The sequence below is a fragment of the Ambystoma mexicanum genome, chromosome 1p, assembly GCF_040938575.1.
Source record: "Ambystoma mexicanum isolate Mex_15411 chromosome 1p, UKY_AmexF1_1, whole genome shotgun sequence".
NCBI classification, from domain to species: domain Eukaryota; kingdom Metazoa; phylum Chordata; class Amphibia; order Caudata; family Ambystomatidae; genus Ambystoma; species Ambystoma mexicanum.
Genome location: NC_090921.1, coordinates 1,032,992,371 through 1,033,018,677, shown reverse-complemented (window position 1 = coordinate 1,033,018,677; position 26,307 = coordinate 1,032,992,371). Strand labels below are relative to the sequence as shown.

The following is a 26,307-nucleotide window of genomic DNA, read 5'->3' as shown; positions in this document are numbered from 1 at the left end:
AATGGTAGACCACATTTTAGGGGGGCTTGGGGAAACCCTAAACCAGCTGGGAATTTTGTAATGCAAAGGGGGGCGGCCCTCCCCCCCCACCCAAAATGGAGTGGGGGCCATCTCATGCAGCCCTCCCTGGGGGCAGATATCTGCTCCTAGGAAGGGACACCTGAACCCAGGGAGGACTGCATGAGATGGCGCCCCCCCCTGCATTTGGGGTGGCGGGGAGAGGGCACCCCCCCTTTACATTACAAAATTCCCTGGCTGTTTAGGGTGTCCCTCAGCCCCCCCAACCCCAAAAGTGCAGCCTAACATTTTCAATGTTTTTCTTTGTTTACCAAACTTCCCTTGGCGCAGATTGGCACACTAATGTGCTCATCTGCCCCCAGGGTGCCCATACCTTACTGCCCCACCCACTGGGGGGCCTGTCCCACGTTTTTTGGTGGCCGTATTCGCCCCCCCCTCCACTCTGAATGGGTAATAAATTCTGGCAAGATTTGCACAAGTTAGACATCTTTGGATTCCCATGGGTGTCCTCTTTTCAGAAATGCATGCGGTTCCTTGTTTTCCTTGGTGGCTTCGACACCCTAGGCCCAATTCTGTAGGATGTTGCCAGTGGTTTAGCCTTTTCCCTTTGCGCCCAGGTCAGTGCACCCACACATGTGAGGTACCGTTTTCATCGGGACAAGTGTGGGTACGCGGGACGGTAGGCCATGTGTTGGTGGCGGCGTGTTTCGGTGGGTGGCCAGAGCGAAATGTCTGAGAATTGTGTTTATTTCCAGCAAATTTCAGAGACATTTCCCTCTGCCCACCCACCGAAACACATCGCCAACAACAGATGTCATACCTTCCTGCGTTCCCACAGGCGTCCCGACGAAAACGGTACCTCACATGTGTGGGTGCACCTACCTGGGCACAAAGGGAAAAGGCAACCCATTGGTAACCCCAAGCCTTTCGGCACAGCACATTTTGTTCATGTGGGCAACCTACAGATTTGGGTCTAGGGTGTCAAAGCCAGCAAGGAAAACAGGGAACCCCATGCATTTCCCAAACACGCCGCCAACAACACATGGCCTACCTTCCCTTGTTCCCACAGGTGCTCCGACGAAAACGCTAGCTCACATGTGTGGGTGCACCTACCTGGGTGCAAAGGGGTGCAAAGGGGAAAGCCTAAAACACGGCTAACCCCCAAGTCTTTTTGCATAGCAGAATTTCAGGACATTTGCTCAAGGACACACCATACAGATTTGGGCCTAGGGTGTCTAAGCCACCAAGGAAAAATGGGAACCCCATGCATTTCCGGTCTGACTTGCGCAAAGCGGCCCAGAATGTATTACCCAGAACCCCCGACAAAATGAAAATTGTGTTTTTTTCCCACCAAATACCAAAATTCATCAGGGATTGTGGGTAATACATGCTGGGCCGATTTGTGCACGTTTGACCTCTGTGGATTCCCACAGGTGTCCTCTTTTCGGAAATGCATGGGGTTCCTCGTTTTCCTTGGTGGCTTGGACACCCTAGGCCCAAATCTGTAGGGTGTTCCTGAAAGACTTGGGGTTAGCCGTGTTTTATTTAGGCTTTCCCCTTTGCGCCCAGGTAGGTGCACCCACACATGTGAGGTACCGTTTTTGTTGGGAAACGTGTGGCAATGTGGGAAGGTATGACATTTGTGTTTGTGTGGTTTTCATAATGTTTCGACCCATTTGCTGCTGCCCTTTGTTGCACAACCCTTTCATTTCCCAAATGTTCCCTACATTTAGTCTCTGCTTTAGGCCCTATACACTTTTGTAACCTGCACAAGTCACCTACCCTTCAAAAGGTCTGCATGTGCTTTTTCAAATGTATGCTTTCCCTTCCTCAACACATTTGTTTTCCTTATTTACACATGCTAAGTACGTCTGTTCAGGCCGTAAGCATAAAACTCCTGTGTACCATGGCTCCGCTTTTGGCTTGTGGTATTGCACGTTTTGTGAAACATTACAAAAAAAATTATTTCCTAACTTTAACAGTCGGGGAATGTAGCGGAGTATGGTTTTTCTGAAAGGTCATACAAGCCATTGCCGTACCAGGCCAACCAAGTCCACCACATACCTTTTTTTTGGTCATGTTCCCGCTTTTTCCCCAAACTATGGATTTTTTCCCACATAGTTGTTGCCTGACCTGCGCAAATCACCCCTTCCTAAACTTGGAATTTTGTGTACTTTTCAGAAATGTATACCTTTCTGTCCTCCCATTCAGCTTTCCTACCCTTTTTTTCCATTCCGTCCACGCACACCCTATTGGAAAAAAGGCCAAAATCGCCTACCTCACAAAACGGTTGATAACCACATCAAAATATTTTTTTTCGTTTTCACTCATCCTGTTCTTGGAAGCCAGGAAATTGAGGAATTCAGCACAGCAACCCATTTGTTCCTAGCTCTTACAAGGAAAAAAAACACAGGCTTCTTTGTACATCATTTTATTGGCATTTTTTGAAAAAACCCAACATTTTCTCCCTTCTTTGGTAATTTTCTCTCACCCCCTTACAGCAAACTAGGATTCCTGGGTGGCGTTACGACCGCCTACATGTGGGGAAACAAGGGGCCAAATTTGGCCGAGATATCTCATGCAACAAAAAAATGTACAAGGCATTGAATTGCGACATACCGAATTCACCAAAAAAGGCCTGGGCACTGGGGGGGAAAATCCATGGCAGTTAAGGGGTTAAGGTTGGGGATAAGGTGTTTCTTATTACCTACTTCAGCAAATAAGATGTTGGCACAGTGGAAGGGCCCATATCGGATAACCAAAATATTTGGACCAGTTAATTATGAAGTGGAACAACCAGACAGACAAACGAAATACCATATAAACATAATAATATTGTGGAAAGAGGCTACCCCAGTACTGTGTACTATGGCAACAGATTAGTCGGTAACCGAGCAATCACATCCCAGTATTTCTAGCAGTATCCAGGAAGTAAGGCTGGGAGAGAATTTACAACCTGACCAAATATCAGAACTGTTTTCCAAGCTGGAGCCCATAGCTGGACTTTTCTCATGACTCCCTGGCAGAACTAACCTAGTCTCGCATGATATAAAAACGGAGCCAGGAAAGATAGTACGACTTATAGAATACCCAAAGCAAAAAGAAATGACATAGCCCGGGAAATACATGAAATGCTAAGAATGGGCATAATAGTCCCTTTGAAGAGTGCTTGGTATTCTCTGGTGGTACTGGTACCAAAACCGGATGGTACCACCAGGTTCTGCATGGATTTCAGCAGCTAAATGCAATCTTGCACTATGAGGCTTCCCTACACCCAGAATAGAAGAGCTGATTGAAAAACTAGGAGCTGCATCCTACTTAAGTACATTGGACTTAACCAAAGGATACTGGCAAATCCCTCTCGGCTGAGAAGATCAAGAAAAAACAGCGTTTGCCACCCCACAGAGATTGTTCCAGTTTACTGTGTTGCCCTTTGGGTTGCATGGGGCTCCTGCTACCTTCCAATCATCGATGGACCAGATACTAAAATCTCATGACAACTATGCTGCGGCGTATCTAGATGACAGTCACATTCAGTAGCACATGGGAGGAACACCCGTCGCATCTAATGGTGGTGATTCAATCCTTACAAAGATTGTAGAATCCTAAATAAATATAAACCCCAAAAAAAACAAACGGGCAGCGGAAACAACCAAATATTTGGGGTACTCGGTGAGGAAAGGGTAGATAACCCCACTAATGGACAAAGTGCAAGCCTTAAAAAAACAAGTACCCACCACAAGAAAAGGAATATGTGCTTTTCTGGGATTTGTGGGATATTACCAAAGGTTTCTGCCGCACATTTCCACCATAGCAGCTCCTTTAACGGATACCCTAAAGACCAACAGGCCCTTGGTGATCACAAAAGAAGCATCACAAGCATTTCACTCTTTGATCGATATGACTGCCACCCAACCAGTGCTCCATTGTCCAGACTTTTTCTACAAGCCGACGCATCAGGGTGTGGGTAGGGGGCTGTTCTGTCTCAATGTTCGGACTTGCGCCCAATCGCCTTTATAAGCGGGAAACATTTGCTTCACACACTCGCCTCTTCTACCCTAGAGAAGGAATGTTCGGCTATTAAATAGGCTGTTGAGACCCTGCGATACTACATGTTGGGAAGGTGCTTTACTATCTTCACCGATCATACCTCATTACGTTGGTTAGCAGTGCAAAAAGACTCCAACCACAGGGTGCTTAGGTGGCTCCTTACTCTACAGCCTTATACCTTTGTGACTGTTCACAAGCCAGGGAAGTATCAGTTGGTGGCTGACTCTTTCCCGAGCTATGGACCTGCCCGTACGGCTTGGTCCCTTGAGGTGGGTATGTGAGGATGGACCTGTGAGAGCAGAGTATGTGGATGGACTTTGGGATGCGACAGAAACCGAGCAGGATGTGGGGGCGAAACCCCAGCCTAATATACAAGAAATTGCAGAGCTGGCTGTGCTCGCCGGGTCAGACAATGTAGATGGCAGCAGAACAGAAGCACTTGGCTCATGGCACATCCGGGAAATACGGACACTCCAAAAGCCAACATTACAATCAGCAGAGCATTACATACGGGAGTGCTTTAACCATGGCAGGGAAATCTACTTGGAGAGGGCGGGGGACTGTACTACTAATCCCAGAATGCCTCTTAAGGTAAGTTCAGCAGTAGGAAAATGACAACTCGTAACTCCAATCCACATAGGACTCGGCACTCACCGTACTGCCGGAAAGAAAATCCAGGGGGGTTAATGAAAACACGAAAAGGGGAAAGAACCAAGGTAACCAGTGGGAGGAGGGAGCTGGGAGATCCCATAACGAGAGGTGTGTGTGGAATCACGGCGAGTAATGAGAGGAAAGGAAACACCTGAGACGGGGAGGGGAAAGGAAATTGATAAATCCCGATCTAATGGGAGACAGGGCGTTCTCTTTTCATGATTGTGTTTGCAGGGCAGTGAATGGATCGAGGACGCAGCAGGGTACGAGTGAGCTTACTAAGTCAGTGAGGACTTGGTCGAGGAGGTGCCCGTACTCGCGACCTGCCAGAAACCCGGACAGCAGCAGGAGAGCAGCAAAGTCTGTTTGGGAGTGAGCATTTATCTCTGAAAGCGGGCGGCATATGAGCCTGTTACACAGAAGCACTGTGCGACGAGGGGCAGTGGTTCTTGTTTGTTTTATTTTTCTTGAATCTGATTAAGTTATGGACTTGGACGGGGAGCAGCATGTAAGTCTGCCCGCCCTTTCGGATCGGCACTGAAGGCTGAGAATAAAACCCTTTAAAGTGGTGTGCGATTATACAGCGTGAACATGAATAAAGGTGACTGAGTTGAATGTCCTACTGTGTCCTGCCTGCTGATTAACACCGTTGCAGGACCCGCTTGCGCGGCGACCCAGACGGAAGCGGACTCGCAGTCTTTGGCCTTGTCTTGGGCCCCCCACAGATGGAGCGCCCTCAATGAACTTAGAAGCCCGCTCAGGTTGGCTGGATCAGAAGAGGCATGCCCCTGTGAAACACCCGGGGTAGAGGCACTGGCCTTGAGCCACGTCACCAACCGAACATGCCGATCCTTCATTGTGCTCTTGGAGAAGCCATTTCAGATCTCACAATCTTCTTCCTTATGCGCCGGGTGTAGACCATACATGCACTGGGAATGCTTGTCATCCGTGAGGACATTCCGCAAGCCGCAGCTGGTTCACAGCTTGAAGAGGAAAGCTCCGTCTTTCTCCGACGACATGATCCGGCGCTTTGTAGGCCTGATGAACTTCTGAAAGCTTCCAAGAAGAAACACTCGACAATTTCTGCCCTTAAGGGGCGATGAAATGTGCCGAAAAACGGGTCTGCATTAATCGGAAGGATAAGCGATGGAGCACACATGATCAGTTGAACCGAAAACGGAGCTTTCCTACCAAAAAAACGCAGAAAGCTCAGAGCGAAAATGCGAGGACTCCCAACACTTGAACGTGCAGTAAAAATCTGGAGATGGCTGTCTGAGGAGGGGCTTAGGTGGAGGGCATTCATTGGCTGGGGGCAGTCTGATCCAGAGCTCAGTGATTGGTTTATAGGAGAAAGACAGTTTAAAAACGAAACAAACAGATTTCTGCTTTTACTGAGGATTCCCAGCCTGACTGGGAATATTGATGAGCATGTGAATCCATGCTAGACCCCCATGCTGGAGAACTTAGTGACTTTAAATACGTTAATAAAAGATGCATATAGAAAAGGGGAGCCACCTCTTTATGTAGCCTTTAATCAACTTTTTGCAGACATTTCACACAGTATGCCGAAATTGCCTTTTAATGAAACTACAGAAATTAGGCCTGCCTCAGAAGGGGCTGATCTGCATTCATGGGCTTCATAGGTCTCCAGCAATGGATTGTTCATAGATTCACATACTGTATGAATATTCCCTGTTGTCAGGTGTCAGGATGGAAATACTCTGTGACGTAGGGCAGTTTATAAAATTAAAACTGCAGTCCCCTTAGTGCTCTAGTAAAGTCATTTTGTGTCCTATTGCCCCACAGCCAATAGAAAGTGCTCCCTAGCTCCACCACTGGAGGCCATCTTCAGGGTCTTTACTACATGTTATGTATTGGAGAGTCCTTATAGATCTCTTGTAATTCTTGAATGTATTGTCTAGTTTTTATATGCATTTTTAAATTTGTGCAACGATTTCCTGAATCCCTGACTCCAGCATCATCTGGGATTGCTCCGGTTCCTGTGCCAATCACCCCGTCGGAGCTGATTTGCGTCTTCAAGTGTGGGGCCTTCACCGGTCCATGGTGGAAGCCAGACTTTTCAAGTCCTGTGCCAGCTGCAGCCACAAGGATGTCTACATGGAAAACCTCACAATGACTGCCTCTACTGCCTGTATCTGACGCACAACATCCTGGACTGCTCAATCAGTCCGTCGTTTTCGTACAAAACTCTCTGTGACTAGCTCAGCAGGCAAGTGGCTTGGTTCGATGACACAGGGGCCTTTGACTCGGCTTCATCTGGAGTCATGTCTCCATCTGAGCAGTACCAGGCCAGCGTGCTTCCTCTTCTGAGAGTTCAAGATCACATAAGGTTACCTCTGAGTAAAAAGGCTAAAAAGATCCAGTCAACGTCAAATCTAGCAATGGTAACCGCTGCTTTGACATTTAAAAAGCAATCCTCGATGACGGTGTTGGCTGGCCGCCTTCCTCATCTTCACTTCCTTCGACAACCTATGGCAGATTGTCATTTCTTCGTCCACGACAACGAGTCAGGGCATGTCCTTGTTGACACGTAAAAGATCTTCGACAACCCTGTCGATGACCTTCAGTAAATCTGTGACCACAACACCGTTGATGATGTCTTCATCCACGACCACGTCAACGGTACACAAAGTGAAGTCAACCACTCTGTCATTAACTTCATCGCCTGGCAAAGTTCCATATGAACCTTTGCAGGTCTAGACAAAGAATATCACCTTTTCTCTGCCTACAGCTGTCACTGTCAGCTCTGGCTGCCCTTCCCAGACCTCCACGCCAGTTTCCACTGGATCTATGTATCACACCGGCTACGCCAAGATAATCGGCGACACCGGCTGAACGGTTTCTTCAGGATACAGACCATGATGAGCCAGTAGGGGTATTCTCTGATGGAAAAATGGACAATTTAGAGTTGGACTGTGCAGTCTGGTCTTAAGTCTGCCATGCACCCCCTACAGTGGGGCCCGCATCTGTGGGGCTGCCTTCTTCCACTTCGGCTGGCCCAACACTAAGACGGGCCCCACCCCAGGGGAAGCCTACTAAAGGCATCTCCATGGAAATTCTAACCACCCTCCAGTCCTTGGTGTCTGAGCTGCAGCACAGACTTCCTGGCCCAGGACCCATGTGGATCGCACAATCCTCCACCTCCAAGGGACCAGCTGCGGCCTGCACCTGGGCATAATCTTGCAGACACAGGAATCTGAAGATGAGTTGTCCCAGGGAGATTCTTCCATGCACACCACCAAAATGGATGAGTTAAAACTGGTGGCAGGTGTTGGTGAACCAGAGGATGTTCCTCTCCGCGATTCTCCCCTGGGTCAAATTGGATCCTTTCATGCCATGATGTCAAGCGCCACAAAGATGTTTGGCTTGGTTAGCGAGGATCAGAAGACCTTTTTTCTACCAGCATCGCAAGCAGCTTAGGAAGTCAGTTGTTGCAATTCCAGTGCTGGAAGACATATGGGAGGATGGTCTGTTCATCATGACCAACCCTTCCTTGGCACCTCCAAAGGAGAGGTTCAACAAAAAATACAGGGTTTGAGATTCTTCACTCAAGTGCCTCCGTTCACAACCCAGTCCTGATTCTGTGGTGTCAGCAGCTACCCACAAAAGCTCGTCCAACCCCTCCCCACCATGCTTTTTCCCCGCTGACAAATGACAAACATCCAGATGCCTTTGGGAAGAGTATGACAGCGGGTACCACCATCAAGGTGGCCAATGCTATGGCCATCCTATAACTATATGACCGAGAACTTTGGTTCAAGTTTGGTCCTATTCTCGAATACCTACCAGAAGATAAACAGAAGGATGCATTCTCCTTGCTTTGGGATGGCAAACCTGTTTTGTACTGTAGAGGAGCAGCTGTGTACACCTACAGGAGATCCCGCCTCCCCCCCCCCCACCTCCCCTGTACCGGAGACATGAGATTGTGCCTTGCCTAACACCAGCTATTGTACCAATACCCCAGTAAGTATTTGAAAGAAGATACCCATTAAGACAACCCTATTGAATGTACCGTCGAAGTGCTGACAACATGCAGGAATATGAGAGTTGAGCATGTGAACTGCTGACGTCCTAAAGTGCACAACGTCCTGATATATTGACTAAAGACAAAGTGTGGATCATAAAGGATGAACAACGAAGCAAAGAACCGAGCGATTGTACAGAAACTGGACATTGGTATGATGAAGTAAATAAGCCAGAAACCATGAAGGAAGAATGGAAAGCTGTGTCACAGCCGAATAGCAGGCTCATGGAGCAGCGCAGCAAGGCTGCCTGGCATGAAGTCAAGACGGTAGAAATCGGGGTCTGCTATGAATTCTGAAGAACAACAATTGTTCGGAGGATGAACCTTCTAACGTTAAGGTGCAAGAAAGAACACAAAGGATGCAAAGTTTTAATTCATTTAGAGTATTTAAAACCTGCAAAATTGACCAGATCATGGTGTCCTGCCACGTGAGCCAAGGATGGAAATAGATCTTCCGGACATGATAGCGGGTGCCCTCACTCCCTTGCATTCCCAAAGACGAGAATACTCTACAAGGCCAAGTACAAAGACAATTTCATGGGGGTAGGCATTGGTGATGACAGATGCAAGGCTATTTGGATATGAGGTAGCTTCATGTCCTATCTCCCTGCACCTGGTTCTGGGCTTACGTGCTGCTAAATGAACTGAATGTTCCAGGCATGTCACAAGCGTGCCAACCATTTGTATTAGTCCACATAACGAAGGACCTTATAGCTTGAAAGACCAATGAGAAACTTTGTATCCAAAGTTTATGAAATTACATGTTTTAAGAGGTAGGCATAAGTTGTCCACCTGATATCGGACAGCTGGTAACAATCCTAGCTCTTATACAAGAGTATATCTAGATATTTCCCTTATCTAATCCTGACCCTTTACTATTGCCACGTAGTATGACATCACTCTGACTCATTATTACTATAAGAATTGTATTTTATTGTGGAGATCATTGATACTGAGCGCATGTCTGTTGTAACCTCCATGTTTCAGATAATTGTTAATAAAACAGTACTTTGCCATCTTCTTGAGTTGGTTCGGTTATTTGGACTCTGAATTATTCTGGTGTAACCCCATCCATTACCAGATGCACTTTCCAAAGGGCCATAAACTCAGTACCATGCAATTTCAGTCTTGATCGAAATTGCAGACACCGACTTCAGACAGTTGGGCAGCATTGCTGTCTTACGCAGGCAAGGATGCCTTAAGGCCACCAACTTCCAGCCAGAAGTTCAAACCAAGGTAGTGGACCTTTAATGGCATAGATTTTTGGACGAAACCTTGAAAACTATTAAGGCAGACACGGAAATGGCACGGTTACTAGGCACACTGCAGATCGAAAGGACTGGTTGTGCTGTTGCAAAGTCATGTTTCTCTCAAACATCAAGAGACTATCGGCCTTCATACAATCACCCGTCATACCAGACCTATGCATGCTCCTCACACACCAGGAGCCTTCCAACATCCAAACAAACCAGACTTGTCTCTGGAACAACACCACCATCCCCCTACAGCCCCCCCCCCAATTCAAATTCCTGAAGGCTCAAACCTTCTGGATGGTGACTGTACAGCATGTTTTGTCTCGGCTTCAAGGTGATTTTCCGGCAGCCTTGGATCTAGAGGATGTGTACTTCCACATCCCAATTCATCGGAAACACCGCTGCTACCTGCATTTCCCTGTGGCAGGTTGCCATTTACAGTTCAGGGTGCTGCCCTTCAGTCTTCTGTTACCCCGAGGGTGTTCACCAAATGCCTATCAGCAGTGGCTACATACCTTTGTCGCTCAGGTAGGCACGTATAACCGTACCTTGAAGACTGGCTGGTGTGGATGGATTCCCTTCCCCCGGCTAGCCACCATACGCATGGACTATTCAATGCCTACAGTTTCTAGGATTCTCTGTGAACTTTCTGAAATCCTGCTTCACTCTGTTTGAGCCAGCACTTTTTTTGGGGGCTCACCTAAACACCAGTTTTTTGCATTCTCGCTCCGCTCCCTCAGAGGGCAGGGGGCGGTCCCTTCTTGCCAAAGTCCTCTTACTCACCCAGATGTCGACCCCCTCAGTCTGTCTCCTGAAGTCCCTGTTAGGGATGATGTCCTCATGCATTCCTCTTCTTCAGCATTGCAGGCTCTGCATGCGGCCTGTTCAGAATGTCCTCGATGCACGCTGGTGGCAGGCGTCAGTTTCCTGGGAGGACAAGATCCCTCTAACGTGGCAATGTAAGGCTGCTATGCTCTGATGGTCCGAGCTCATCTCGTCAAATGCGCTCCCTTTAGACTACCTCCACATCAAGTCACCTTTATGATGGAAACCTCCCTGGAGGGCTGAGGTGTGCATACAGGGAATCTGCATGCCAGGGGTCTTTGGTGTGTACGAGGGGAAGATTTTTCATATATTCATTTTCTGGAACCGCAGTGTTTTGGGCCCTCAAGTACTTCCTTCCTCAATTCAGCGGTCAGGTGGTCCGGATCTTCACTGACAACCACCAAAATGTTTTATATCAGGGGGGCGCAAGATATGACCGCAGAAGCCCAGGCTGTGTTACACTGGGCACTGGATCAGGACATATTCCTCATTCCTTTCCACCTACCGGTTGTTAAGAACATGATGGCAAATTCCCTCAGCAGGGAACTTTGTTCCTGTCATGAATGGGAGCTCCAGGAAGCTGAGCCCTGCTAGATCTTCAGTCTATGGGGCTTCCCAGAAGTCGCCCTCTTTGTCACCCATGCCAACAAGTGGTGTGTGGCTTTTGCCAACAGGTTCTCTCAACCAGAGAACCTGGGGGATGCCTTCACATTCCCCTATGAGGGGAAGTTCCTGTACGCGTTTTCCCCCTACCCCAATCCTCCTGGTCGCTCGGGTATTAAATGTCTTCGGACAATCAGTGCAAACTGATCTCAGTGGCCCCTGTGTGGGCGAGACAGACCTCCTCGCCCTTGCTTCTATCCTGCCGATAAAGCTGCCACCTCTGTGCGATCTTCTCTCCAGGAGTGGCAGTGCAGTAATTATAACACTCAGACCTGGCCTCTCTGAACCTGACAGCCTGGCTCCTAAACACCTAGAGTTTTCTCATAAACCCCTTCCCTAATGCTGCAAGGACTTTCTATCTGGAACCTGCGCTTCTTCCACCCTGGCCTGTTAAAAAAGTAAATGGAAGTAGTTTTCCTGCTGGTGCAAGGCACATGGCTATGACACAGTAATTGGGTTTGGTTTGGTTTGGTCAATCCACGCTCTGCCTCCCTATACTTGGGTGAACAGTCCATTAGTATGCAATCAATTCAATCACATCAAGTATGTCATCTGTAGTTGACTTTATTCTCAGCAGGTCAGCCGACACATGCTTCGACCTGAGTCGCCCTCAAGGCCTTGATATTCGTTACTGGATATGTTGTCTGTGAAAATGCGCATTAGCGTCAGATACGGGATGAATCTTGAGGCTAATTTGATTGTGCATATTGCAAGGGTTGGAACTCAAGAAAGCCTGCTGGTTTCAGTCCTGTTATGTGAAAGAATCTGTGTTTGTAATAGAATATGCTGGGTTACTTCCCCTCTAAGGCTTGGCGTGCCAGGTATGATACCTAAAATCTAATCTTGTGTCTGTAGTCCATGGGTTAGATCCCTGATTCACCAGTGGTGAATTCAATTGCAACCACGGATGTCGAACTACAAAGAATTAAGCAACGTTTTTTTTAACTTGATTGATTTCAAATATGCTCCAGATTTACCCATAGACACAAATTTGACTTGTATGAAGGAGAAAAAGCTATCCTATGGGACCAACATATTTATTTGCCAACCCTTCATTCCAAGAGGTAGCTCTTGGACAATATGTAACATGCATCATATTTTTCCCAAATTAACTGCTACGACTCATTTTCATAAAATGTTTATTTAATGCTCTGCAATCTTTAGAGGTTATTGGTCCTGGATAGGGATTAAACCAGATGGAACACCAGTGCCGTTTAAATAAAACACTCAACAAATTAGAAACTCTAAAACACCTACATATGTATTGCCCAGCTGTGACACATGACAGAATAAGAGTATTTAGCACGTTTGTGTACAAGTTGGATTCAGTATGTACTGATTCATTCTGATTAAGGTGTCTTCAAAGAAACCTCCTAGGATTATTATGTGCTATAGTTTAACTCTGAAATGGACTTCCTAAAGATCCAAAGTTGAATGTTAACTGATAAATGGACTAGTTCCTGGTAACATTTAGAAATACTGTGTATTGTAGAACATCTTGATGGGTAGTTTATATTTTCTTAGTGTACCTCAATCATTGTAATACTTGATGATGATGTATGATCATCAAAGAGTTTTATTTGTGTATAAAAATTAATTCTGTAAAGTGTATAAGGTTTGATTAAAACTGAATTACATACATCTTTTAAAAAGTAACCCACTCCGAAGCAAATACAAACACCACCCTCAAAAGTAAGGGCAAAGACCACCCCCATCACCAACTCTACTAACAACTTTCCAATATCCTTCATGCTCTACAGGAGCAGAAACCTGGAGCCCCCACAAACTGCACAAAATCTGCAATCCCCCTCTAAACCAAATGTACTACAGAAAACCAAAAACGCACCACTCCATACCAACTCGTATACAAATCATCAAACATCGACAAACCATTACTGACTAAAAAGAAAACACCCAGCACACAGTAAGTGTTTTTTTTTTTTAACGGAAGCTACCAACAGGACATCAAAGCTCTCTTGCGCACTCCCCTCTTGGTCCCACTGACCCTTCCACCCCCTCCTTCCTTTTCTGATCCGCCAAAATGCCTCGAGACCATTAAAATGGCACTGCTGCATGGTATAATTCACAATAACATAAAAGGAAAATAAAAGTTAATGAAAATGTGTTGAATAAAAAGTAAGCGGTATGCAGCAAGACTGTAACCGCTGGCGGAGCAAGCTCCGTAGCAAGCTGTACTCTGCAGTAACCAATGTGAACTAATCAGGTATTGCCATCAAAGTCCCTTATACCAATACCAGATTTTAACATACTCCTTGGTAATCTTACTACTTGGTACTCTTACTATTTGCAGGTAAACTGATCACCATCCAATCCCTATGTGCTCGTACCATTTTTATGGCTGTATCAACTTAGCTCAACATAGGCAGAATACATCGTACACAACAAAATTACATTTCATTATGGCCAGTTAACAAATAAGCTACAAATTCCATTATAACTAGGTGGCACAGCAAAGCCAGATACTATTATGCCCAGTGTTAGGAAAAATAAACTATTCCTACGTTTAGGAAATACAATGACTTTCCAAAACCTAGACAAACAGTAAGGGAGCAGAAATATTCTTTATTCCTTGTTAAAGGTAGCTAAGCAGGTTGATTATGCAGTTTGCAGGGGGGGGGCAGAGTACATTTGGCTGAGGAAGTTGCAAATCATTGAGCGGAGCCTTTTTTTAGTTCTTTACATTCTAGTTAGGCTGAACAACAAAGTTCCAGGACTAACATGGTCTTACAAATAGTAAATTGTCATGATTGCCCTGGACATTCTCCTAATTTTCCATCTTCACTCCATACTTCTGTTTTAGTCTTTCCCTAAATGCCTTGCCAGTCAATCGCTTTCCAACTTGACTTTGCATCGCCTTGTGTTTCTCTTCCTGTCTTACTCTTGCTTGTTGAACTGATAGTTTGTACTGTCTCTCTTTAATGTTTGCAGTTTTCCCATCAACCAGGTAGTACATATTATCCTTGTTTTTAGTATTGTAAACCACTAGGAAATGTGAATGCTCTGTCATCTGTTGCAATTAATGTATACAGTCTATTTTTGAAGCACTTATCTCAAACATGCAAATAACTGTGACGAATCAGAAGGACCTAGACACTCTGAGGATACCTTTTGGATGTGCTTCTACACTTGTCTTCCCTTTTTTCTCTCTTCAGATTAGTATCTAATTCTCCAATAGTCACTCATGATCATTTGCATTAGTTGTTGAAACTCCCCGACGGATTTGATAGTCTTTCGATCGCCTTTTATTAATGGTTACTTGGTTCTGGTCAGATTCATTTTCTCCTTCGTACAGGATTCTGAGAGTTCTGATGTAGTGTATTTTTCTCTTGAGAGTTTGGGTTTCTATACACTTGTGATTCAACTTTTCCTTCATAGGACTTCTTCGTATGCAGTCTATCCTAGGGAACCCTTCGGTCTTTAGTAGACAGTTATCTCTATTGCGCTCCAATTTGTGCTTCTTAGACTGGTTTATTTTCCCCTTTTCCCAAGGTAGCTATGTTCCAGTTTTATTTCTCCCGCTGTGGAGATTCTATGCTTCTCTTTATCATATTAATAAAATTCCATTTCATAAATAGGATTTTCAGTCTCGCCATTTAAACCGGGACGAGTAGCTCAGTTTCCCGGTATTCCTGTTCACCACTTTACCATCGGTGTTGAGGTGGAACGTTAGTGGTGCCCCTAGGTGCGTGGAACCCTCTTCCTTCTCTTTGTTTCTGGTTGTTCTACGTGACATCTGCTTTGGATGTCTTTCCATCTCCTTCTCGGCATCTCAATGTTACAGGTGCCCTGCCTGTGAGTCACTTCGTCAGTGAGGTGGTATCGGCGTAGTTGAGGGGACAGCCTGTCAACCACGCTGCCTACGCGGTCACGCCACCACCAAGCTCTCTGTTCCGGTCTTCCCGGCTTTGGTTTGCTTGTACACACTGACCCTTCAGTGTCTCTTGCTCCTCTCTGAAGCAATTCTGAAACTTGCGGGCTCCACTGCATGCTTTCGCTCCGCCTTCCTCAGACATTCTCTGTACCAGGGCCTTCCTCTGCTTGAGTATCTCTCTCTCTTACCCTCAGCCTTGTACTCCTCCTTGAGCATAACCCGGGCAGTTATTCTGAGTTTTTGATTTTAAGAGATGGGCTTTGTGTTTTCTATTTGTCCCAGTTATGGAATTTGGCCTATATGGAATTATCTAACACTCCAAATCATCACATCACATGGAGGGCATCTGAGTTCCTCACTGGAACAGAGTCCTTGCCTCCAGATGTGTAGTCCCTTAGCTGTTGGCTTCTCTCCACTGGCACCAGAAACGTGATGCTTCGCCCCAAACTCATTTTGACCATGCAAACTCAGACGACGGCCCAATAGTATCTTAAATCTTGCAGCCTGCAGCTTAATGTTAAAGTCCTGATACTTTATGGTTCAATTATGTGTGGTTGACTGCGTATGCTATGTCGATACTGAGAAATTTTTGAAAATGCATTGTTGGCAAAAAATGTGAATTGGGTAAAGTAGATAGCATGATGAGTCCTTTTCTTTCTTTCAGGAATATAAACTGCTTTTCGAAGGTGCTGGGAGCAACCCAGGAGACAAAACCCTTGAAGACAGATTCTTTGAGCATGAGGTAAGTGCTCACTCTGGGGAGCTGCGTTAAACTTTAGATGGTCTTCTTTTGATTACCATGGTTTTAAAAAAGAAAAGGGAAAGCGTGACAAAGTAAAAATGTGCTGCCCGTTTTTAAAACCAGGGAAATATTCTCATTGTACAAATGCTGTTGATAAATAGTTGCAAATAGTGGTAAAAGGCATCTGATATCACACAAATGTTAAGGCTAGTGCTGTGGGTTTGCAATAATGCCCCAGGCATTTGGCAACAGCATTGGCAGAGGGTGCAGTCTAGTGAGGGTGTTGATTTATGCCCAACTTGCGGTGAAAGGATTTTTTATCAGACATTGGAGTGGTTCATCATTACAATGACGAGCCAGAAGCACCAACCCTACGAGAAGCTAAGGTGCAGCTTTGCACACTGCTGTGACGAGAAGGGCTGCTAGTTGGATGGTCATATGGAGGCGATGGCTGGCTGATGGGGCATATAGGTCATGAGGTAGTATAGAAAGGCTTGCATGCATGGAGCAGTCTGTGTTGAAATGCTCACCCTAGAGTGGAAATCTGACTGGGTAGTTGAGCTCCGGGGTGCACCAGTCGGCATGTGTCACTCTGCTCAAGGTAGCGTTTTCTGCTGTAAGTACAGGGTGGTGACTGGTATTCCAGTGTTGCAGGACAGAGCTTAACTGGCACTGAAGCTAGAGCGTGGTCTGTGGCAGTGGCAACTGCGTGTTGAAACCAAAGGAATTGATGGATATGTGCACTGCTTGAACCTGCAAGCAAAATACCTCGACAATGCCACTGCAAACACACTAAAGGAAAAGCCTCTACCAGGCGCACATTAACTGCGCAATTGAGCATGCACCAAGGCAAAGGATCTCAACCCAGGAAAGCACCTCAGGGTATGTTTTATGTTGCCATCTAAAAATGGTGTAAGAAAGAATCACATGCTAGTCTTGAGAGTTTCAGAGCACCAAATTAAATTGTTGCCAAGAGGAGGAAATGTACTGAGAATAAAACTTAAATCCTGTGCCAAGATCAGTACAAAATAACCCTTGTCGGTCACCTACACAGAAGTGGGAGAACTGTTTTAGGTATTATTTGGTTAGCAGCAGGTGATAGGTTTGTAGATGAGCAGAAGCATACTGCCCTTCTGCACTGTATAGGGAAGAAAAGCAGTGGGGCTATTTAAAGCCTTGTCTGACTTGGATAGGATAGTGAGTGAAAGTGGCGATGGTGCTTTGTTATATGAAGAGAACCTAAGGAATTGGACGCACACTTGGGCAACAAAATAAAATGGTCCTAGAACCATAGACATATTGTTCTATGGTTCTTGCACCAGGACAGTCCGTGACTAACTTTGCAGCTGGCCTATGTGCAATATTGACCACATGCATTTTCTCTGGTGAGGAGAATGAATGCACACTAAGAGTCTGCCTGTCGGGACTGCTGCGCCAGGCAGGTCTGACCCTGCCGGGAGCATCGAATCCCCCCCCCCCCCCCCCCCCCGGTAGGCAGAGTCATCACGGAAGCACCAGCACTGTTGCTTCCGGGTCCCCAATCCATGGGACCCCATGGGAATGGGGACTTACAAAATCCGGCGCTTGACTTCCTGCGCCGCTGGGACTTGTAATGTCTCTGTGGCACCAGGAAGTCAGCAGCCGGATTCGGTGTTACGGGTTGGCGGCAACCCGCCAGTGGCACCGGCGGGTTACCGCCAACCTCGTAATGAGGGCCATTGTGTTGATAAAAACTTGAACCTTTGGGAAGCCTAAATGATCGCCAGGGCAATTGAACTGACCAAACCATACAGAAGTATGTTAATCAGAAGGTGAGGTGGATGGAGGGAGAGTGCATAGTGAGGGAATGGCTTAGTTCTGGAAATAATGGTGAATCTGTATGGATGACAAAACACAGAATTACACTTGAACACCAATTTTCAGTAGAAATTCCAAAAAGAATGGACAATAAATATACTTAAGGTAAGGTAATTATCTTCTAGGTGCAGGGGAGAAGGACTCGGCCTTGGTATCTAGGCCGGAATACAATAGAGAACGCAAAGAAATCCAAATTATGGAGAACTGCGTCCCCTGCACACTTTCTGAAAGGCAAAAAAGCCTAAATGAATTGATCAAGGTCTTTAGAGGTTTTTTTTTAAATATACTAAATGTCTCTTTGGATTCAAACTTCAAATATGTAGAGATTCATAGTAAAATTCCATAGGCGGTTTTCTTTAGAGAAAGGTGGTCTTCTCCTTTTTATTTTTTCTGTGCCCAACGCGTTTCGAGATTCAATTTCTCTTCATCAGGGGCTTAAGTTTCAACATAAACTTCCAAAACATCTATAAAGAACATATATAGATTATAAATCAGTTTTTTTTAATGTTATTCAACAGTGTCACACCTTATTGGACAAAATAGCTTGTTTTTGAGCAAATTACTAACAATTCTAAACAATAATTATTATTGTAGTCAAAACTAAGTAAAAGATGGACAAAATGTCCCTTGTGTCATTGATGCCTAACAGTGCTTAGATATGAACCATCTAGTAATCAAACATCTAAAAAAAAACATAAGTTGTTAGGTATTTGATATATTGCTTCAAGAGCCCCGCTTGATTGTTTAGGGTGCAGTGGGTTCTATATCAACTATAGTACCCTACTCAGGCTTTGCACGTGTAAAATGTCTAAAAAAGAAATGTGAAGAAGGAAGAGAGCAAGTAAACTCACCCTTCTTTGAAGTACTGAAGAGGAAAACTATGTAACAGGGTTTCAAAAAAATCCTCAGGGTTTTCAATTCGGTAGACCCATGATTGCCAACATGGTCCCATGAAAGGAAAGATGGTTCCAGTCTCCCATGAGAGAATGAATGCAATTTTAGAATAAAATTTGTTTAAGAAAAACAGGAATGTCTAAATAAGTGTCTTAAGACATTTAGGACGCCCACCATTAAAAGACTTACTTGATATGAAGTCTGCAGCGGAGATGTGGTCAGGAAGTGCAGCTTTCTGACCGCATTTTTCGCTGCTCTGTTTATAAAGGGTGAGTATAGCGTTTGATGTCACGCATGCTTGCGCGAGCAGCGTCAATTCTTGTGACGTCACTCGCGCGAGCGACGTCAGTGTTATACTGATGAGTACCAGAATTGTAAAAAAGGGTTTTAAATGAGTAAGACGTCACTCGCGGTCTCGCGAGCGACGTCATGAGGTGAGTAAGTATTAATTAGGTGCAGAAGATGGTAAGTAAAGCTAGTCAGATGGTAAGTATGAAATATGACGTAATGCGCGAGCGGCGTCAATGATTGTGACGTCACTCTCACATGCGCCAGCGTTGTGGGTGTAATTCAAAAATGGAAACTAGAATGGTCATGACGTCATACGTGCTCACGCGGGCGACGTCGCATCATTGAGTATGAGATAAGATACAAATAGTCTGAAGAGACGTGTTGGCTAATGGAAATGAAAGTTTAGCTACAATAGTAAAATGGGTGAAAGCCCGGATGTTGCCTAGAAACAAGAGTTTTTAAGAGTTGAATGAGAATAAGGAAAATATAAGAAAAAAATATTTTTTTAACAAAATCTCTGATGTGGGTAAATAACCCGTTGTTCATCGGGTCAGCCCTTAAAAAATGAAAAAAATATTAATGATGGAGAGAATAACGGTCGGAGCTAGGGTAACTCTATGATCATATGGTGGTCGGAGATGCGGAAGAAATGAAACCCATACCATGGTGTGAAAAAAATGTGTGAAGAGATTCAGATCAAAAGGTGAAGAACATTATTAAATAGAAAGAGTTTATATATTTTAGCCGATAATGTAAGAAAATTAGTATAGAATGGGTTAAAGCGAGTAGAGGTACTAATGTATTGAAAAATAGCCATGGTGTTACTTTTTAAGAGTGTAAATGAAATAATTACATAATGGAGAAGTCATTTCTACAATTGTCTATCCCAAGACAGATGGGTGTACAATCTAATGAAATTGCGTAATGCAAAAAATCGTTTCTATAATTGTCTATCCCACGGCAGATGAGTGTACAATCTTATGTGGACTTCTATGGGTGTTTTTGGAACGGATCTTAACCGTTTTCTTACCCCAATTTCAACATTTTGAACATCATCATAACATCTCAGTAAGAACAGAGTCAATTTTGCATTTAGTAATCTATGAACATGTGAAAGTCTCCCTACAGAAATGGCCCTAAGTAGTAATCTTCATTTAAACCTAGAGGGGTCATGGCATCTACTTTGTTAATCCAGAATAGTTCTCTTTGTGCCAATAATTTAGGTAAGTTACCTCCCCTACTGAATGGACGTATGACTTCCAGTATTGCTAGTCTCATTTGGGAAACATTGTGTCTCATATCTCGAAAATGTCTGAAGACCGGTGAATTTATGTTTTTGGTCCTGATGCAAGATTTGTGTTCTGTCCACCTGTCTTTGGCCCTTCTGTTGGTTTTTCCGACATATTTACCACAAGGGCAGCATATCGCGTAAATGACAATTTTTGTGTTGCATGTCACGAAATTCTTTAGAAAAATATTTTTACCTGTTTGTGGATGACTTATATGATCGCCTTTAATCAGGTTATTACAGTGCTGGCAATGTAAACAGGCAAAGGTGCCAACCTTTGGTTTGCTTAGCGTCCTCTGTGATTTCAATCTTTCTGCTCTTATAAGTTGGTCTCTAAAGTTCTTTCCTCGCTTATAGGCCATCATCGGTGGATCGGGGAATAGATGTGAGAGTGTCATCAGATTTGATTAGTTTCCAGTTTTTATGAATGATTCTTTTTATCTGGAAACTCTGACTAGAGTACCTGAGCGTGTGTGTTAGGTTTTTATCCCCAGTCTTTTGTTTATCTTGTAAGAGAGCATTTCTGTCTTGAGCTGAAGTCTGTTCAATGGCTTTGTTGATAATCTCTGGGGGAAATCCTCTGTCTTGGAATCTTCTTCTCATGATTTCATATTCATCCTCTAGTGTATTGGTCTCTGAAGTAATCCTTTTGGCTCGTAACAACTGACTGTAGGGTAAATTGTCTTTCAAATGTTTTGGGTGATGACTTGCATGATGTAGGCAACTATTCACATCTGTTGGTTTTCGAAAAAATTTTGTTTTAAGGTTTGGGCCAGTATATTCCACTGTGACATCGAGGAAGTTCACTGAGGGTTTCCCAATTTCCATCATGAACCCTATTCTTGGGTTGCAGGTGTTCAGATAATTCCAAAACTGAAGGAGTTCTGTTTCTGTTCCTTTCCAAATTCCAAATATATCATCGATATAACTTAACCAGATTTGTATTTTGTTTTTCCAAGTAGGGTTGTCCAGTACATGTGTTTTCTCGTAGTGGTACATGAAAATATTAGCGTAGGATGGGGCCACTGAGGACCCCATTGATGTCCCAGAAATTAGAAGATAATATTGTCCATTGTACCTGAAGTAGTTATTGTAAAGGATAATGTGAAGCAGTTCCAGAGCAAATACTTTTTGGATGTTGACCTCTGTGTGTGACAACAGAAACCATTCCATAGCCTCAATACCTTCTAAGTGCGGGATGAAGGTATATAAACTGTTCACGTCCATTGTGAAGAGTAGTAAATTGTCTTCTGACAGAGGTAATGATTGTAAAGTTCTCAAAAAATGTGTAGTATCCTTGAGATATGTACTTATTGATTGTACAAGTTGTTGGAGAGCAGTATCAAGGTAGATAGCAAGAGGTTGAAAAATACTATCTGTTCCTGCCACTATTGGGCGAACTGGTGGATCCCTGGCATTCTTATGTATTTTTGGGAGTCCGTAGAAAACCGGGGTAACTGGATGTTTATGGATTAGATAATCTGCTGTTTTCTCTGAAATCCAGTTCATGGTCTCAGCTTTATCCACTGTTGTTTGTATAATGGAAATTATTCCTAATACTGGGTCATTGTCAAGTGGTTTATAAGTACGGGCATCCTCTAGAAGTTTCAAACATCCCTTTTCGTAAAGTGTGGTGTCCATAAGTATAAGGGCACCCCCTTAGTATCTTCTGCCAATTGTTTTATAATCTTAAATTGATGTTTCCTGATGTTGCATTTTTTAGAAGGTTCATATTTAGGGTGTTTCAAATCCTTCATGTTTTTTTGTTTAAACAAATTTATAAGAGGGTGGTTCACCTGAGGGTGAAAGGTGCTCTTGTTTTTCTTCTCCAAGTACGTAGGTACATCTCTGGATTGTAAGTTGTCTTCAATGTTATTAAAGAATACTTTGAGTTCCATCTTCCTTATTAATTTGAACAAATTGACTTCCTCTTCAAAGAAGGTGGTAGAGTTGGTTGGTACGAAGGAAATTCCCATGTTTAATGTTTCAATTTGTGCACTGGTGAGTTGTTTAGATGAAATATTAATAACCAAATGTTTATTTATTTCATTTTCTTACGTAATTTTCTTCTGTCTTCGTCTTGTTTTGTGTCTCCTAAAAAAGGACGCGGTTGAGTGTCAGTTATAGGTCCAGTTCTAACGTCTTCAAGATTTTCCGGGATTTGGTTAGTGGTGGAAGTTGATGCTTCTGTGGACCGGCTCCTATCCTCGATTTCCCCACTTAGTACTTTGCTACTGTCGGTGTTGCTGTCGGGTGTATTTTGGGGTCTTGGGGGTCTCCTAGGTGTTGGTCTGTTATTTGCATAAAACGCCTGCCACAAGTACACAATGTCTCTGGCGTAATCCCAAGGTGTCACGGTGAAATTTTCTAATCTTACGTTGTTCTATGTCCTGTTTATTTGAGTCCAATTTCCTATTTGTATCTTCCAAAATGTGTTTCAGTTCGGTTTCTGTTTTGAGTTTTGACAATTGTACTGTGACTTCTTCTATTTCCTGCTGTAGGGTTAATACTGATTTTGACAGTTCTTCTATAGTAAGCAGAATCAGGTCTAATGAACACTTGTTAAGGATGTCTTCCCATCTGTTGACAAATTCTTTGTTTTCTTTACAGAGGGTTGGTTTGAAATAAATTCTCAAGCCTCGAGGAATACGTTTAGCTCGATAGTATTGTGCAAGTGTAGTTGCGTGGAGTTTTTGTGAGATCTCCCTCTTAATTAGACGTTCTAACTTTTGAATCCATCGTTCTGCATTGTTATCCAATGATACTTTACTTGTGTCTTTAATCAATCCTAAAATTCTTGTTGCTTCCTCTTCTGTGAAAGCTAAGGTGGTAGCTGATTTATCTGTTAATGTTCTGATACTCGAGAATGACATATTCTGTTTGCTGGGTGCTAGCGTTATGTATAGATACCAACCCACCTTAGTGTGAATCTGAATGGATGTCCAAGGAAAACTGATGGGACTTCAAGGTGACCTAAAGGCATCTGTTTTTTGATTTGGTTTAATGGGCCATTTATCAGGTACAAAGGATTACCCAGTGGTTAAGTCTTGATGTCAGAGATGTAATAGTAGTGGACCTAAGCAAGGTTGTATAAGGCGCCATCTAAAATGGGGAGACTGGAAAGAATGGAGGACACAAGATACTTGAGTCTCAATATAAGGCATGCTTTAATGTCCACAGACACATAGAAGATAAGTACACAAGAGAGTCTATTGGGAGATTAATTACTGGCCTATTCACACCCAGCCATCATAATGTCACCAATGGAACATTCACTTGGCTCAATCGGTGGCATTCCAGAACAACATTCAACATTGGCAACACAGGGCCTGCATGCATCAGTCTTCACAACAGAAACCGCAGATTACATCTTTCCGCCCGTTATACATTCAGTAACTGGAAGCTCTGGGAGTGCAGGGGAGATGAGCACAAATGAAAAATAGGGAAAACAACCCACTGGAAGACACTGAATGCGGAGATCAACAACACAGTGCCACACTCATCACAACCAGAGAACCATGAAACACATCAGGAAGAACATCACCAGTGCAAAAACCATCAACCACCTTCTGACCCAACTAAAGAATGAAAACTTGCATTCACTACCACTGCCTGTGAGTGGCCAACAGGCAAGCTGATGGAAAATAATTTTCACCACACCTGGAAGGGAACAAGGTGAACAGAGGCAAGCAAAATGAACAAAATGTGGTGTACTCAATTAGATGGTCCTTGAACACCACAACAACCAGGACCAACAAATCATAACAAACACTCACGCAAGTCAAAATAATCCATATCCCCAACAATGTGCTGGACCGCTTCAACCACCCTCTCTCCCCACGTCTGAGCCATGTTGCACACAGCAGGCCATCAAGGTGGCAACGACATCCACAACACCTTGCAGCACACAGCTGCAGCCATTACGCAAAGCATGCTGAACACTGAAATAGGTTATCCATGGGCAAAACAACCACAAAGCCCTCCAGCACACTGCTTCACTCACAACACCTTGGCACAGACCGCTGCAACCGCAATCTATACCATGCTTCACGCAATAGCAGGTGAGCCACTGGGGAACACTGTCAAAACCACAGTGCTTAGCAGTATACCATTGCAACTTAAAACTGCTGTGGGCTTTAGCCATTGATACATGGTGCATAAGATCCCTGCTGGACACTACAGAAGGAGAACTGCTAAAGGTGATTAATGCACCATACAATCGGATAAAAAAGAAAAACAGAGAAGCTGTTCACTCTCTGGTTAAACACTCCCCTGCTGAGCATGTGAGTCAACCATATAGTCCCACACATGCAGGATGACTGCATAACTCCTGGAATCTGTTGCCTTTCTCACCCCAACATACATCCACAGTATACCATAATAGCAACACGCCATGGGTCGCATGTGTGCAACTAACATTTCAGGAGGGAGTGGGCTAACCCTTCACATTTCGGGAGTGGGGCTAACATCCGAGACAGTGTAGGAGGGGCAAACATACTTGTGCGGGGTATCCAATTTCTTTACACATTGTAATGAGACTATTCTGGTGGAGCTTCAATGTTACACACTGTTAACTCTCTCCTTTACGTCTGAAACAAGACACTTAAGGTTAAGGATAGCTGTGAGACCGTTTCTGTTGTCGAAAAATGTATTCATACACATGCAGATGCTAACAATGAAACACTTTACATTAGTATTTGCCGGGCCTTTGTTAACAGTGCAGCCGCAGTGACTGTTTGTCTGTGTCCTGTTCTGTCCTGTCACGACTCTGTAGGTCAGCCAGGTTAAATCCACATAAAACAACATTTCGGGGGAAGCTGGAGGGGACTGTAAGGGGGAGGCTAAAGCCCCATCTGCCTAATGTTCGTTGTGCCACTGATGGGTGCCAAATGACCAAGGAACCCACCTGGCTGTCCATCAGGACACAGCATACAGAAAAACAAAATCAGCACAACATTGGCCAAAGTCTCCATTAACTTAAAGTATCGGAAACAAGAACCAACTGGACCTCCTCACACCCTCTAGTCCAGTGTCAGCACCCCGGACACCTTGAACTGGGGGATGACTACCCAAGGGACGAAAAGGAACTGATCCCTTCCTCAAACTTCACAAGAGGCCACAACATGAAGCCCAAGTGAAATGCAGACCTCTGTCCTTAACATTGACCCTCAGCGCCCATGTAGACGGGCGATGAACTCCTAAACAAAACATTGAGACCAGGTCACACAACGCTGCATGTTATGTTGATTTATACTGCGCACTGCTGCCATTCGCACGGTCTCTAGGGGGTCACGAGGCTCCATAAAAAATAAAAAAAAGTGGGTAGCTTTTGCTAGTGAGGAAGATAGTGAGGAAGAGAGGGATAGGATAGAATGTGTGCTCCTCTGTTGATGTGTGGAGTACCAGGAGGAACTTGCATCTATTTATGTGAGGTTTCTGGGTGTGCTTTATGTGCACTGGGCTTTTTGTGTCTGTAAGGGTGGCATCCAGGGTCTGAATGATCACTTTGCAGATATTGAGTTTGTAGTATAATTAAAGAGTGGTGTGTGGTTTGGAAGTTTTTTTGGTGGGTGGTTTCACTATCCCTGTGGGTGTTAGTAGTACGTGAGAGGTGTGAGGGTGTGGAGAAGAGAAAGGGGGTGGTTAGTTGGTTTCAGATGATCTCTGGGTGTTGAGAAGTTTTGTCAGCTCTTCTTTCTGTATAGTCCAGTGTTTTTTTTGGTCCTGGCGTATGGTTTGCAGAGTGGCGCGTCTCAACTAAATCTAAACAAATTAGTAAAATTATGGTGTGGCTAAATTCAAAATCGGCAGACAACAAATCAGCATAGTTCTAGTGTG

General features: G+C 44.4%; 1 protein-coding gene across 1 annotated transcript in view; it reads left to right on the top strand.

Annotated features, from left to right (window-relative positions):
• Positions 1-26,307, top strand: part of ATP6V0D1 (ATPase H+ transporting V0 subunit d1) — an 874,674-nt gene that overhangs the window by 779,115 nt on the left and 69,252 nt on the right. Inside the window, exon 7 of the mRNA XM_069603998.1 lies at positions 16,062-16,139. Within this exon, the coding sequence (XP_069460099.1) occupies positions 16,062-16,139 (78 nt within the window). The remainder of the gene's footprint in view (positions 1-16,061; positions 16,140-26,307) is intronic.